The sequence below is a fragment of the Triturus cristatus genome, chromosome 3_1, assembly GCF_964204655.1.
Source record: "Triturus cristatus chromosome 3_1, aTriCri1.1, whole genome shotgun sequence".
In the NCBI taxonomy this organism is placed as follows: Eukaryota; Metazoa; Chordata; class Amphibia; order Caudata; family Salamandridae; genus Triturus; species Triturus cristatus.
The window spans coordinates 754,136,962-754,151,537 of record NC_140583.1 but is presented as its reverse complement, the minus strand read 5'-3'; the positions used below and the strand labels follow the sequence as shown (position 1 = coordinate 754,151,537).

Genomic DNA, 14,576 nt, shown 5'->3' with positions numbered 1-14,576 from the left:
TAGGTAAAAGCATCTGAGAGTAAAAAAAGTTAAGAGCTACAATAAAGGACAGGGCTTGAGTTATTGTGGGTGGGGCGTAGAGCAGTGGTTAGGTTAAGGGACTGATTAGGTTTCATATAAAGATTAGGTTAATAATTAAATTAGGATTTGGAATAGATTATGGTTTAGGGTGAGTTTGAGACAAGGTGGCTGGAACCCAGATTTTTTTTAACAAATTGTTGTAAAACTCATTTAACACTGTCCATCTAATGATAATGGAAAGTTTTACTTTTTGAAAATTGAATGTAATAGGTTTTTTATCAAAGTATTATGTTTCCAAAAATATTCTTCATTCCAACACGAAGCTGTTATAGTAGAGTGATCAAGCTAAGTAATAAGTAATATGACTATGAGCCTGATCTAGACTCTATCCTTCAGGGTGATGGAGGACTTTACATTTGCCACCCTAATGGACCGCCGCCCGCCACATTTAGAGCTAACCACTGGTCCACTGGTGATCCCTGCACCTTGACAGGAACTGCTGTTATGGCAGTTGCTGCTAAGGTAAAAAAGGTTTGGTGGACAGCTGCTGTTGGTTTTTACAGCAGTCTACAAATCTTTAACAACATTTTTTCCAGTGTTTGTTATTGAAAAACACAAAAATGAATAACCTACATTCCCGGCCTTTTTCTCTCGATGTAGGGTTCATCTTTTGTTTTTTTCTGTCCTTTCCTGCCCAGTTTTACCTGGCAAGGAAGGAGAAAAAAAGGACATCACATCATACACCCTAAAAAGGGTGGGGGGCCATCAGTATGACAGACAGGCAACTATATCGCGAGCACCCTGTTTGGAAAACTGTGACTCAACTCCTAGGTTACTAGAATACTCAGATTATAAATCCATTTTGAGTATTTTTGGTGAAGTCTTTAAAGTTTGCTTCCAGGGAAACGCCAGCCAGCCACTTCTGGAGATCCCCAGCCAAGGATCTAAGTCTTAGCACCAACTAGTGTTAACCAGGTAGCTTATCACTCAGTAACCAGACATGAATTGGGTCACATTTGCATATAGCAATGGAGAATGTACGAAGGAAGGTGTTCAGATGGGATCTGCTAATGCAAGGAGATACTGTAAGACAAAATCAGGCGAACTATGGATGCCGAACTTGCTAAAACATTCACCCTGCTCCCTTGTGTACATTGTGCCTGTCAGGCCTTTGCTAGTCTGTGCCCTCGCAACGGCATCAAGTTGCATGTATCTTGCCATATACAGCTCAAAACACATTGTTGAAATAGCAAAATACATAGAAGACAAGAGGTGCTCCATTGTCTTTCTCTCTGCAGCTCTGTTCTGCGACTTCTACAACCCAGATGGGGACTGTGAGTGGCACTACAAACCATGCGGCGCCCCATGCATGAAGACCTGCGCCAACCCTGGTGGAAAATGCCTTTATGAGTTGCCCGGCTTGGAAGGTATGGGAAAAACAAACCAGACTTTGTCCATATTCCGCTCTGTTTTCAGCAGTTATGATCATTTGAAACAGTCCATACTGGACAGTAGAGACGTAGTCAGGATGTAAAGGAGAGAAGTTTGTAAGTTGTCTTCCCAAACTAGGCTCGTGCTGGGGTTCAGAGCGAACAGCGTTGCTTTGGTCAGACTCCAGAATAGAGACTTGGGTGTGTGGAGGCCCAACATATTGACAGGGAAAATTTGTGGGCAGGTAGAGCTTTTTTCTTTACATATGTCTGCCACAAGATTCGTTCTCTTCAACCATTCTAAAGTCTTAATACTGTGGTTCATAAGGGAAAGTTATTTGGAGTTTCACCATGACAGCTACTGCTAGTTGCTTTGGCACATTCCTGACCTTTCACAACTCTCCTTTGAGGTACCACATTGTTTAGAAATTTCTCATTTGTCCAGATGCCAGTTCAACTCTGATTTATACCGTCAGGGATGGTTGTAAGCCAAAGTGCAAAAAAGATGGCTAAAATGTCAATTCGTCCAATAACAGCCTTTCAAATATGAGACAACGTTGCAGTATCAAGGCCATCCTCCCTGCCAGCTCGACTCTGTGGGTTTCAAAAAGCTTTGACAGGAAATAAGCAAGCATAGAAAGCTATGTGTTTTCCTTCTCACCGTTCCCTTGTGTTTTCATTCTTTTCATCTGTTGTCTTCTGAAAATCTTTAGGTTGCTACCCCAGCTGCCCAGAGGACCGACCCTACTTCGATGAGCAGAACATGGCCTGCACTGCTAACTGTGGTTGCTATGACAATGATGGCAACCTCTACAGACCTGGGTCCAAGATCCCCAGTGTGGAGAACTGCATGTCTTGGTAAGGGAGGATGAGTGACAGGGCAATGATATTGTATGTGACCTCCTAGATAAGTAGTTGATGGCTTCTTTTATTTCCTCGTGGGTATTCATCATAATTTTTGGTTTTTCTGCCTAGTGATAGCCCTCTCTCTGGGTCTCTGAGACCTTTGCTTGAATTCTGACATGGAGGGAAAATAATACCTCTGCATGTTTTCTTGCTTGGTTCATATTTGTGTAAGTTTGCGTGTGCGGCTGCTAGCATTTTGAAAATGACATTTTTTGCTTGAAAATTAACATAGCATGAACATTTGTGAGGCTTGTAGCTCATGTCTACCTTCTCTCCAACTAGCACGTGCATTGGCAATCAGATGAAATGCAACTACGACCTTACAGGTAAGATGTCAAGGGTCGCATGCGCAGTACAGTTTTTTTGCTACAGCACTGGACTTCCCGGTGGCCTGAATATTCCCTGACTACATGCTTGGTTTTTCAGCCTGTTTTTGTTCTTACGATGGCAAGAAGTACAAGTATGGTGAAGAAATCTACCGAACAGGAGATAACCTGGGAGGCTGCTTTGTAGCAACCTGTGCAGCCAATGGCACAATCAACCGTCAGATTACAGAATGCTCAACCGCAGCACCCACCACAGCCTTCACCTTCACCACTGGCACGCCCACTTCCTCGCACACCAGCGGTAGGTTGTTTGTGTTCTCTCTGATAAACTTGCTCCTGTGGTCAGGGTATTTAGATTTCCTTTAGTCATTGGTGGGATCAGTGGGTAGGACCAGTAATAGAGCTGGATGGCCCTATGGAGGTGTTGTTCAGGGCAGTAGTTTGGCACAGAGACTGTTATTTCTGAGTAATTTCCTGCTTTGGCACCAGCAAACCTTAAGATGCCATTCTCTTGCTTACTTTAGCATTGCAGGCGCTGTTTGGTGACACGATTCCCCCTTCTTATCAGAGGGCAGTCATTCTGTAGCAAAGGTTGTGTGACTTCCTATGAGCAGGCACCATCAGTACCAGAATCATAGTGCCTACTGGAGCTACCTGACTCAATATTTGTGGGTCACTGCAGAGACACCAACTATTAAACGCGGGAGAGAGATGTATAGCTTTTTATTCTATAGAACTTGAGGAAATCGCGAATAGTTGAGGCAATGTAGTTACTTTGGTATTGCAGCTGCACTTGAATCTGGCAGCAAGTGGGATAAACAACATTACAATGTATTCCAACTTGAGCTTTTCATTAACATTTTAAATTATCAGTTTTTTATGCCAATTGACTTAATCATGCAATGGGTTCTATTCCACTAATTTTCTCTATTATTTGTACAGTACCATGTTAAGTACTGCCATAAAGGAGAACATGTGATTCTTTTTCTCAATGAGTAAAATAATAGATAATATTGTTTGTCCTTTTCTCTGCCCATCACAGCACCACCCACTCCAACCGTCTGTGTCCATGAGGTGTGCAGCTGGACAGAATGGCTTGATCATAGTTACCCACGGTCAGGACCTAATGATGGAGACTATGAGACATTAGAGTTAATGGAAGAAAAGGGGGAGAAGGTTTGTAAAACGCCAAAAGAAGTCCGCTGTCGAGCTGCAGATTTTCCAGATTCCTCTTTGGAAGAAGTCGGTCAGGTAGTGGAGGGCACCCCTCACACTGGACGTAAGTGCAATAACAAAGATCAGACGCCCGCACCCAAGTGCGACAATTACCAGGTCAGCTTTTTATGTTGTTCCTATGTGCCTTGTGGTTCTACAAAAGACACACAATTGGTTCTACGCCTTCATCAATGACCACTTCTGCCACAGAACCAACCACAACCACAGGAACTACAGGGGCCGCATCAACACCTACAGGCACAGAACCAACTACAACCACTACTAGGACAACCTCAATTGTTACTTAAACAACCACACCTCCATCTACAACTTCAGAAACTACAACAATCACAGAATCAACAACTACTCCCTCCATAACCACTGTGTCAGAAATGACATCTCCACCCTCAACTGTCTGTGAACCAATTTGCAAATGGTCGGATTGGTTTGATGATAAGGAACCTACCTCAGATCCTGATGATGGTGACAGTGAAACGTTTGGAAATATAATAGCATCAGGAAAGACAGTTTGTACAAAATCAGCGAAAATAAGCAATATAGAGTGTAGGGCTGCAAACTTTCCCGAAAAAGACATTGCTGCACTTGGGCAAAATGTAAAGTGTGATGTAACAACTGGACTGGTTTGTAATAATGCTGACCAGACCAAAGAGGGGTATGTGAGGAATGTGTTATAACTATAAGATGAGAGTGCTATGCTGTGACACCACTCACTGTGCCACAACAGGAGTAACCACAACAAGGAGGCCAACCACAGAAACAACAGCCCCATCAACATCAGCTGTTGCAGAAACTACCACCGGCACAACTGGGACACCCTCAACACCTGGCACTGTACCAACAACAACCACTGGTACTACAGAGACACCTTCAAAACACCTGGCATAGAACAAACAACAACTACAGGTACGACAGGAACGCCATCAACACCTGGCATTGAACCAACTACAAGCGCTGGCACTGCAGGCACACCAACAACAACAGAAAAACAACCAACAACAAACACTGATGTGACAGGGAGACCATCAACATCTGGCAGTGAACCAACTACGACCAATGGTAAGACAGGAACACCACCGACACCTGGCACTGAACCAATAACCACCATTGGTACAACAGGTGCACCATCAACACCAGGGACAGAACCAACTACAACTACTGGCACAACAGGAGTACCACCAAGCCCAGGCACAGAACCAACCACGACCACTGGCACTACAGGGACTCCTTCTACACCAGGCACAGAACCAACTACAAACACTGGCACTACAGGGACACCATCAAGATCTGGCACAGAACCAACCACAACCACTGGTACCACAGGAACACCATCCAGACCTGGCACTGAATCAACCATGACCATTGGTACCACAGGGAATCCAACACCAGGCACAGAACCCACTGCAACCACTGGTACAACAGGGACACCATTGATCCCGGGCACAGAGCCAACCATGACCACTGGTACCACTGGAACATCATCAACACCTGGCACAGAATCAACCACGACCAAGGGCACTACAGAGACACCATCAACACCTGGCTCAGAATACACTACAATAACTGGTACTACAGGAACACCATCAACACCTGGCACAGAACAAACCACACCCACTGGTAACACAGGAACACCATCGACACCAGGCACTGAACCAACTACAACTATCCAGACCTGGCACTGAATCAACCATGACCATTGGTACCACAGGGAATCCAACACCAGGCACAGAACCCACTACAACCACTGGTACAACAGGGACACCATTGATCCCGGGCACAGAGTCAACCACGCCACTGGTACCACCGGCACATCATCGACACCTGGCACAGAACCTACCACGACCACTGGCACAACAGAGACACCATCAACACCTAGCACAGAATACACTACAACTACTGGTAAAACAGAGACACCAACAACATCTGTGACAGAACCAACTACAACCACTGGAGCACCATCATCTCCTGGCACTGAACCCACAACAACCACTGGTACTTCAGGAACCCCATCAACACCGGGGACTGAGTCAACCACGACCATTGGTACTACAGGGGCACCGTCAACTTCAGGCACAGAACCCACTACAAGCACTGGTACAACAGGAACACCATCGACACCTGGCAAGGAACCAACCACAAGCACTGGTACCACAGGAACACCATCCACACCTGGCACTGAATCAACCACGACCATTGGTACCACAGGGACTCCAACACCAGGCACAGAACCAACTACAACCACTGGCACTCCAGGGACACCATCAACATCTGGCACAGAATCAACCACACCCACTGGTGCCACTGGAACACAATCAACACCTGGTACAGAGACAACCACTGGCACTACAGAGACACCATCCACACCTGGCATACAACAAACCACGACCACTGGCATACAAAGACACCATCAACACCTGGAACGGAAACATCTACGACCATTGGTAGTACAGGGACAGAATATACACCTGGTACAGAACCACCCACAACCTCTGGTACTACGGGACCACCATTAACACCCACTAAAAAAGCAACCACAACCACTGGTAGCACAGGGTCCTCATCGACACCTGGTACAGAACCTAGCACAACCATTGGTACCACGATTGTTACAGGGACAACCACTTCAGGATCTACTACGTCTGAAACCACCACTGTATCTACCACTACACCTTCATCAGCTGCTGTCACAGAAACTACTTCCCCATCGGTAACTGCTTGTGAACCACTTTGTAAATGGTCTGATTGGTTTGATGATAAGGAGCCCTCCTCAGAACCTTATGATCGTGACAGTGAAAAGTTTGAAAATATAATAGCATCCGGAAAAACTATTTGTGCAAAATCAGAGAAAAAAAGTGATATTGAGTGTCGGGCTGTAAACTTTCCCGAAAAGGACATTGCTGAAATTGGGCAAATTGTAAAATGTAATGTAACAACCGGGCTGGTGTGTAATAATGCTGACCAGACTGGAGAGGAGGATATGAAGAAGTGTTATAACTATAAGATTAGAGTGCTATGCTGTGATACCACACACTGTGCAACAACAGCTGCAACCACAACAACAGAAACAACTGCCCCACCAACATCAGCTGTCACAGAAACAATCACAGAAACAACTGGTGCTACAGGAGCACCATCAACACCCATTGGCACAACACCCACAACTACCACCAGTAGCACAATGCCATCAACAGAGGAAACTACTTTAATTGTTACAGAATCAACTACTACTCCTTCCACAGCTACAGAGACAACTACAGCAGAGACCACCTCAAAATCTCCGTCCACATCTCCCGAATATACAGCAACACCTACCACCTCTATTCGCACACCTTCCTCTCCAACTCCCACCACAGAAACGTCCACGTCAACAACTACTTCTGTCACAACTACCTGCCACTGCAAAGTTGGCGAGAATCTGATTCCTCCTGGTGAGTGAAGATTCCTTCATGTTAATGAGGTAACAAAAAGAAAAAACACACGATAGCAATTGTATTTTAAGGCACCAATTCCTATATTATTTGTGCATTTAATCAATATTCGTTTTTTTGTTTCAAGGAGAGTCACTGCATTAAATTGCACTAACAATGATGGATCCTGATTGGACGATGAAAGTCTACAGTAGCAATTATAGTGGGATATGCCTTTTCAGACAAAAATGTCTGTGGACTTTTGAGACAGGAATTAATTTAGGGTTGCTGTATGGGTGGAAGGTTCTGGACTCGCGACGCTACAATCGTTAAGGCCCAATTTTATATGTGGCACAGTCCTCGTAAATGGCTACACCCAAGAGCCATTGAAAAGTTAAGGTTAAGAAGCGATGGAGGGTAGTGCCTTCTTAATTGATCCACGTCAGTGGATAATCAGCATCAACGACACTGCTCGAATGGAAATCATTAGTGTTATTTTTATTTGTATTTTTATCAAGGAAAAACAAAAGCTTTTGTTTTTCCTTGATAAAAATACAAATAAAAATAACACTAATGATTTCCATTCGAGCAGGAATTGATTTACCATTTTGAAAGAAAAATCACTCGAGTGCCCGTTCTAAAAAGGATATCTTATCCTAAAATGTGGTTTAGTGGAAGGATTTATCTGAAAAAGATGAAACATGCCTTATGGCTAGTGGTGTTTAAAGACCCAAAGTTTTATTCTAGTGCTCTGCATGTATTTTTCACAAATTCTACAATTACTAAATGTAGATTGCACAGCTGTACGCAAGTGGGATTTAACATGAAATTAGTACCCTATAAACTTGTGAAAAAACAATTAATCGATTTCCAATATCCATTCCAGTTTGAAAGTTGGGGAGAAAAATGATTTTACTGTAAACTCAAGAGAAAATGGTGCCACCATTTTCAGTGTGAAATTTTGTGAAATAAGTACAGCTCAATGATCAGGATTTATGCAAGACTTTGCTAATGTAATAAAAACTTCGCACACCCCAACTTCTGACTCACAACCGAGGATTCAGCACTCCTCTCTGCATGTAGTGCCTTATTTACATTGGTGGACTGTCCTCTAATTTCTGAAAGAAGTGATAAACACGCATGATAAAGAGAATCTTCTTTTGGAATTTTGCCCACCATACAAACCATTAGGTGGTAAAAAATTCTATCGTGGACGCTTCTCTGAGTTTAGAATTTCTTCTGGGTTTGACCAGATTTCCCATAACCACCTGATTCTAAACTGGGCTCTCATTTTAAAGGGTGATCTCCAATGATTGTGAGCCATTGATCCAAAAGAAGTGAAGATAATAAGGGGATGGAAAAACATAACTTGCCACCAGAGTCTCTCCACTGCTGGCCTCTAGCCATTCTCTTAAGATGCAAATCCAACAGATTTGAAAACTTTACAGCCATCAGTAATGAAAGCAATCAAGGGCAAAGTCATCTCAGCTTACAAAATATCAGCATGATGAAGAAACTGCAGTTCCACAAGTGGTCAGTTTGCCTTAGATATGTGATCTCTGGTAGACTCATAAGATTTGGGAGAAGGGTGCGTGTCAAAATGTGGCTATTGTTGAAGACTAGCACATGCAGCGTTGCAGCACCATTAAGTAGAGAGTGTCAGGTCGTATAAACACAAATAGGGGGAGGAACCAGGAGTGCGCCCCCAAACTATCTAACGTCATATTGTTGAAGACTACCATCAGGTCAGTCAAACTAGTTAAATGAGATTTTAGCAGCAGAGGCAACACCTACATGACACGCATTGGGGGCTACAATGCTCTTATGGAACCTAATGTTTTAGGGGCATGATCTGTTTTGCTTAAGAGTGCCTGTCTCCAGTAGAAGGTCACTATAGTTCACGCTTTATATCACATGACATTACGTCAACTATATTGACTTACTACATTGCAGTGAAAGTATAAGTAAGTATACCAGGAGTTAAAAATAGTACATATATATTTTTGCTGCGATACAGTCATTAGGTCAGTGTAGTGAATGCAAAAATGTTTAGGTCAATAGTAGCCTTGATTCCAGGAAGGAAATGTGGGCATTCTGATTAACATTAGAAGGTGTAAAAACTCATATTGGTAAGGCAAAGACATTAAAATCTAATGCCAGAGATTGTAAATGAGAGGGTTTGTAAATTGCAGGGGTTTCGTTACTGTTGGTGATACAGCTCTTACCATCAAAAGAAGAACTATTTTGCTTGTTCATTTTCTAATGTTGTCACTTCATCACTCACTAGCAATTGTGCTTCTCGTATCATTCAGGTGGCGTCATCTACAATACAACAGATACTGAAGGCTGCTTGTACTTTGCCATTTGCGGTGCCGACTGCACACCTGTGAGGTCCAAGGGTCCCTGCATAAACACGGGTACCCCTCTGCCACAAGTCACTTCGCCAATCACTACTGTGACACCAGTTACTCCAGAAGGTACAACTGAAGCAACCACCCCAAGCACAACGGAAAGCCCTGGCGCCACCACTACACCTTCAACCTCAGGATCGCTGCCAACCACTCACAAACATCCGGACGCCACTGTCCTCGAGTGCTGTGAAAGTGTAGAACCCTACAGAGAGGTAAATTGATATACCAGGCAGCCAGTTCCTGCAAGTGAGCTTTTTTGGGTTTATTATTCGATCAGATCTCCTTGTTTATTTACTCTCAAGGTAAATAGAATAATATCTTACAAATTCTGGTCTCACAATTCTGAATGGATGGAGGTGTAAAGGGAAGATAATGTGAGCTTCCTCTCTGAAATGTGTGCCTTATATGCTGGGACTCCTTGTTAAAGGTATTTATCAAACTTCAGTGTGCTGAAGACACTGCCATGCCCTACCCAGTAAGTAAAATAAAAAATGCTGACATCGTTGTCCGGACAATTGATATGACGTGATGTCAATAGTACTCAATCTTAGGTAAAAAAGAATAACGCATATTTGGGAGTCTCTACCTCAAAGACTTAAACCACTTTTTTGTTACAGATTGGTGAAACATGGGAAATTAACAAATGCACTAACGCAACCTGCGAACTTGGCGGGAACATCACCCTGCAGCATGTTGAATGCCCAACCGTCAAGGAGATAACATGTGAGGGTGGATTAGCTCCCAAAGACGTCTATGACGAGAAAGGCTGTTGCTTCCAGTACGAATGTCAAAGTAAGTGCTGCCAAAACCCAAGCAGAGACAAGGTGCGCCTCGCGCTCTCCCGTATTTTCAGCTTTGCACACCTGAAGCCTTACAAAACCATTCTGCTGACAATGAGCAGCCAACGAATCATGTACAATCTAGATATAATAGTGAACCAATGCTTGTGTAAAGTTCAGAAGGTAGGGTCTTGTGCCTTCCCCTTTCCCTCTTTTTTTGGCCACGCACCAGGTTAACCTTTGATGTGAACATTTAAAGGATGCATGGGCATTGGCAGAGGTACCCCATCCACTACATGTCTGGGTGCGCTGAGACATCCACAGCATTGGGAATAGATTACTTCTATGGTAATTGAGGAAACGAGTACACAAAATGGCAGGAAACTGCATTTTGTAGTACATAGCTAAGAAATTTTGAAAATTCCTCCAGCTCCAAATGTGTGATGCAGTGAGTGGTCAAGCCAGTGTTGGCTTACACAGTAGAGTACGTACTCCCTGCTTCTGTGTCAGTGTGTCAGACCATGGCTGTGCTCTGTCACTACCTTTGGGCTCTTTTAGAATTAAATAGATTGACACTAGTAACTTCTATTGTGTTAGGACAAATGCACATTATAGAGTAAAGCATGATGATGGCAGTGGTCCCTTGCTGCACGATGGAGGAGTTGGGTTTTATCTTAAGAGAACTGTGCTTCCTAAAATCGAGTTTTGCAGTCAGTGTCTCTGCCAACTGCTTCAGCAACTTCCCATTGGTGATGGTTGTGCTGTTAATGGGTAGTCTCCTCGGGGAATAAAACATAGGCCCTACCCACGCTGTGAGGAACAAATCCACTGATGCTTGGTATCCAGAATGCACCCGCAAGAGCTATCTCATCCTTTCCTACATGCATCCTGCTGAGGTTCTTTCCGCAGAACCATTCCCCCCTAAAAAGAACTGGTTGAACGGACTGCTCACACTTTCCGCTCCTTTGTTGCTCGTTTGTCAGAATTTCCAACCTGGTTTCCCTTGACTTGGTTTCGTCTATAAACTGTGGTTCTTGTTAGACATTAGTTGGCTGTAAAAAACGTAGCTATAATTCTAAAGACCTTCATGTGGAATGTGTTATTAACTTCAAGTAAAAGCCTTTCCTTTCTTTATTCAGGCTGCGTGGGACCTGACGGAAAACCTAGAATGGTGAGTCCACCATTGTACATTTACTAGCACTGGCTTTCATGTCATATCCGAAATATATAACATTCTCTGGTGGGCAGCGGCTTTTTGGTTTCAGCTCTTCTTTCGAGACAGGCATGGTGTGTGTCTGTATGTGTGTCTGTGCGTTCCTATGTCAGTGCCTTGTGGTGCCCTAGCCAAAATGTATCACTCTAATTACATGTTATGGTATGTATAACATTGTGTAACCAGTGTGCGTAGAAGGCAGCATTCACCGCAGTTTATATCTGGACTCTCACCTTGTCGGCCACTATCCAAGTTAGTTCTGCTGTCGAAACGCTGCTGGTAGCAACTAGTTTAAAGAAAAGCCTATACAGAGGAGTACGTTTTCATTAGAACTGCATGACATATAGGGGAATCACTGATTACGGCTTTGTTCAGGGTTCTGTTAGGGGTTCACAGTGAAGTAACTCATAATGGTATACAATACCTTACCATACAGAAATAATGCACATCGCCGTTAAGCGCTGTACCAGGGACCTTTCTGCACAGCAGCGAGGTACAATCGCTTGTAAAGGCTAGTCAATTTTACATTTCTCATGAGTGGGGTGGGGTGGGGTGGAGGAGACTTGCGTGGGGAAGTTCTGCCATCTTAGATACCTTTAAAAGTGCTCCTTAGCCCGGAGGTACTGTCGCAATTGGTTAACGAGTGTATATTCTGAGTATCAAATGCAAAATATTGTGACATCCTGAATATAATGGACAAAATACCAAGGACTAAAATATCAAAAGATAAGTATGTATAGATTTTCTTTACCTAGCTCCACATATATAGACAGTCACGATATATATAGCTCTAAGGTATACATAGATGTGGGGTTAACAACAGTACATTTATACTTCCCTGTATGCACTACCTTTTGGCAGTTTGATCCTCGACACTTTGTCGCTGGTATCAGAGTGCCATGGTATTCTTATACTTGATGTTCCAGAGTGCGATCGCCTCAAAGGTTGTTTTAACCCCCTGTTCTTTTACCCTGTGGTCCAGCCGGGAGAGTCATGGACAAGCGACTGCCAGAAATGCTCCTGCAACATCAATACCATTTCAGTCCAGTGTGAGGAAATCAAGTGTCAAGAGTCCACTCCACCAGCATGTGACAAGGAAGGCTTTGAGCTTGTTGAGTCCCCAGTGCCAGATAACCCCTGCTGCACCGAAATGACATGCAGTAAGTGCTTCCTTTCCTGGCCCCTTAGTGAGGAGGGAGGCAGCTTAGCAGACTATACGCACATTGATTTTACATTCCCACCAATTTCTCATTCCCCCAATTTAAGATGACTTAGCTGCCTGCTCCTTTTGTCCCATCCCATATATCATGACTATTGGATGAACATTTCACTAAACTCCCCTCCTCTCCCATACCTAACGCAAACGTGGCAGAAATACTAAAGAGGGTGACTTACGTGCCAAAAGATCAACTTAAGTGACTTGAGAAAAGGGATTGTACGGCCTGTCTGCTAACAGCATTATAGGTGGGTTAAAAGCAAGGCACGTTGGCATGTCACATCATGTCAAAGTAGTACCATTCAGCCACAGTGCTTGACTGTGGAACTAACTCACCGGTGCTACTTTCACCTGGCAAACCTTTACTTATCCTGCTGGGATTATTTTAATGGCCAAGACAATCGTGTTCTACTGAAACGATGAACCCATACTAATCCATCCCACCTTCAAGTGGTGTACCAAGCCAAAGCAACCCACTAATTGCTGTCTCTGCAAAGAGTGTGCACTTTCCACTTGTGGCAACAGGTGATAGCCTTGTCTAGTGTAGCCATGGCCAGGAGAAATATCTGCTCGCTTTACATATCGCTAGAATTGATATACCTGGAAGCCATATCTAGACTTGACAGAATGTCCAATAACCAATCACTGAAAGTGAAGATCACGTTTATAATAGATGATTAACACATATATATTTCTATAAGTGTGTCTAGTGATGGCGTCCATTATCATAAATATTTTTAAGAATTTGTGGTTTTGCCTGAAATCCATGGCTGTAATAGTTAACACTTTCTATTCTCTTGACTCCAGACATCTTGCACCACTGCCCCTGTGGCTGGAAGGGCTGTCTCTGGCTACAATACAATGTCAGCCTTGATTATTCCAGGACTGTAACTAATGTTTGGTGCAAAAGTTTTCGATGCCCCTTTACTTTGTGTTTACAGAATGCAACCCCATACTGTGCAATCCAGATGTGAAGAAATGCGAGATTGGTTTCACGCTGTCGGCCATCCTTTCAGCCAGTGACTGCTGCGCCAAGATGGAATGTGGTATGTGTTCTGGGTTCTCACCATGTGGTACAGAGTCACGACTGTGCATAAAGTACAGGGGCAGCCTGAATGTTTCAGATATGAGTTCTTGGGTTGATCTAGTAGATTTAGATTCCCAAAGGGTTTACCTAAAATCTAAAAGAATAAACATTTGTTATGACAACTTCCACTGCACAGACTATTGCCTGCCATGCATTGACATATGACCAAAGGTTTCCGGTTGGTCTTGTGACAACAGGGTGCGTTTGACGTATGCATGACGAAAGATCTCACAATTTCCTAAAACTAGAGGGTTTTGTGGGTGAAATCTAGCAAGATATCTAGATATTATTGAGCTGGGATGTAGATTCCTGTGAGAAGAAACTGAAGAGTTTTTCTTGATCTGGGAGGTGCACGTGATCTGAACAGAAAATAGTTTGTTGTGAAAGTCAAAGCACTTTAACACTGGGCGTTAGAATTAATTCATGGGAAGGGCATGGCTGGTTTTACACTATTTTGCTGTGAAATGCCATTCCTGAGTCTGCTCCTTTTCAACGTATGCATGCAGTAGCGCAAGAACCTAGTCACAAAAGAGAGCTTTGCAAGAGA

At 43.6% G+C, this 14,576-nt stretch overlaps 2 protein-coding genes across 2 annotated transcripts in view; both read left to right on the top strand.

Moving 5' to 3' along the window:
* The window catches only part of LOC146860924 (mucin-5B-like), a 41,053-nt gene extending 33,701 nt beyond the window's left edge, over positions 1-7,352 (top strand). Inside the window, exons 20-27 of the mRNA XM_085646191.1 lie at positions 1,320-1,448; positions 2,165-2,309; positions 2,640-2,683; positions 2,784-2,984; positions 3,726-3,962; positions 4,235-4,394; positions 4,644-5,533; positions 6,112-7,352. Coding sequence (XP_085502317.1) covers positions 1,320-1,448; positions 2,165-2,309; positions 2,640-2,683; positions 2,784-2,984; positions 3,726-3,962; positions 4,235-4,394; positions 4,644-5,533; positions 6,112-7,352 — 3,047 coding nt within the window. The remainder of the gene's footprint in view (positions 1-1,319; positions 1,449-2,164; positions 2,310-2,639; positions 2,684-2,783; positions 2,985-3,725; positions 3,963-4,234; positions 4,395-4,643; positions 5,534-6,111) is intronic.
* A 1,475-nt stretch (positions 7,353-8,827) lies between these two features.
* On the top strand, positions 8,828-14,194 carry LOC146860923 (uncharacterized). Its single transcript, XM_085646190.1, has 6 exons — positions 8,828-8,885; positions 9,636-9,946; positions 10,352-10,526; positions 11,653-11,684; positions 12,709-12,886; positions 13,884-14,194. Exons 1-6 carry the CDS (start codon positions 8,828-8,830, stop codon positions 14,192-14,194), a joined length of 1,065 nt encoding a protein of 354 aa, XP_085502316.1.
* Positions 14,195-14,576: the final 382 nt, after the last annotated feature.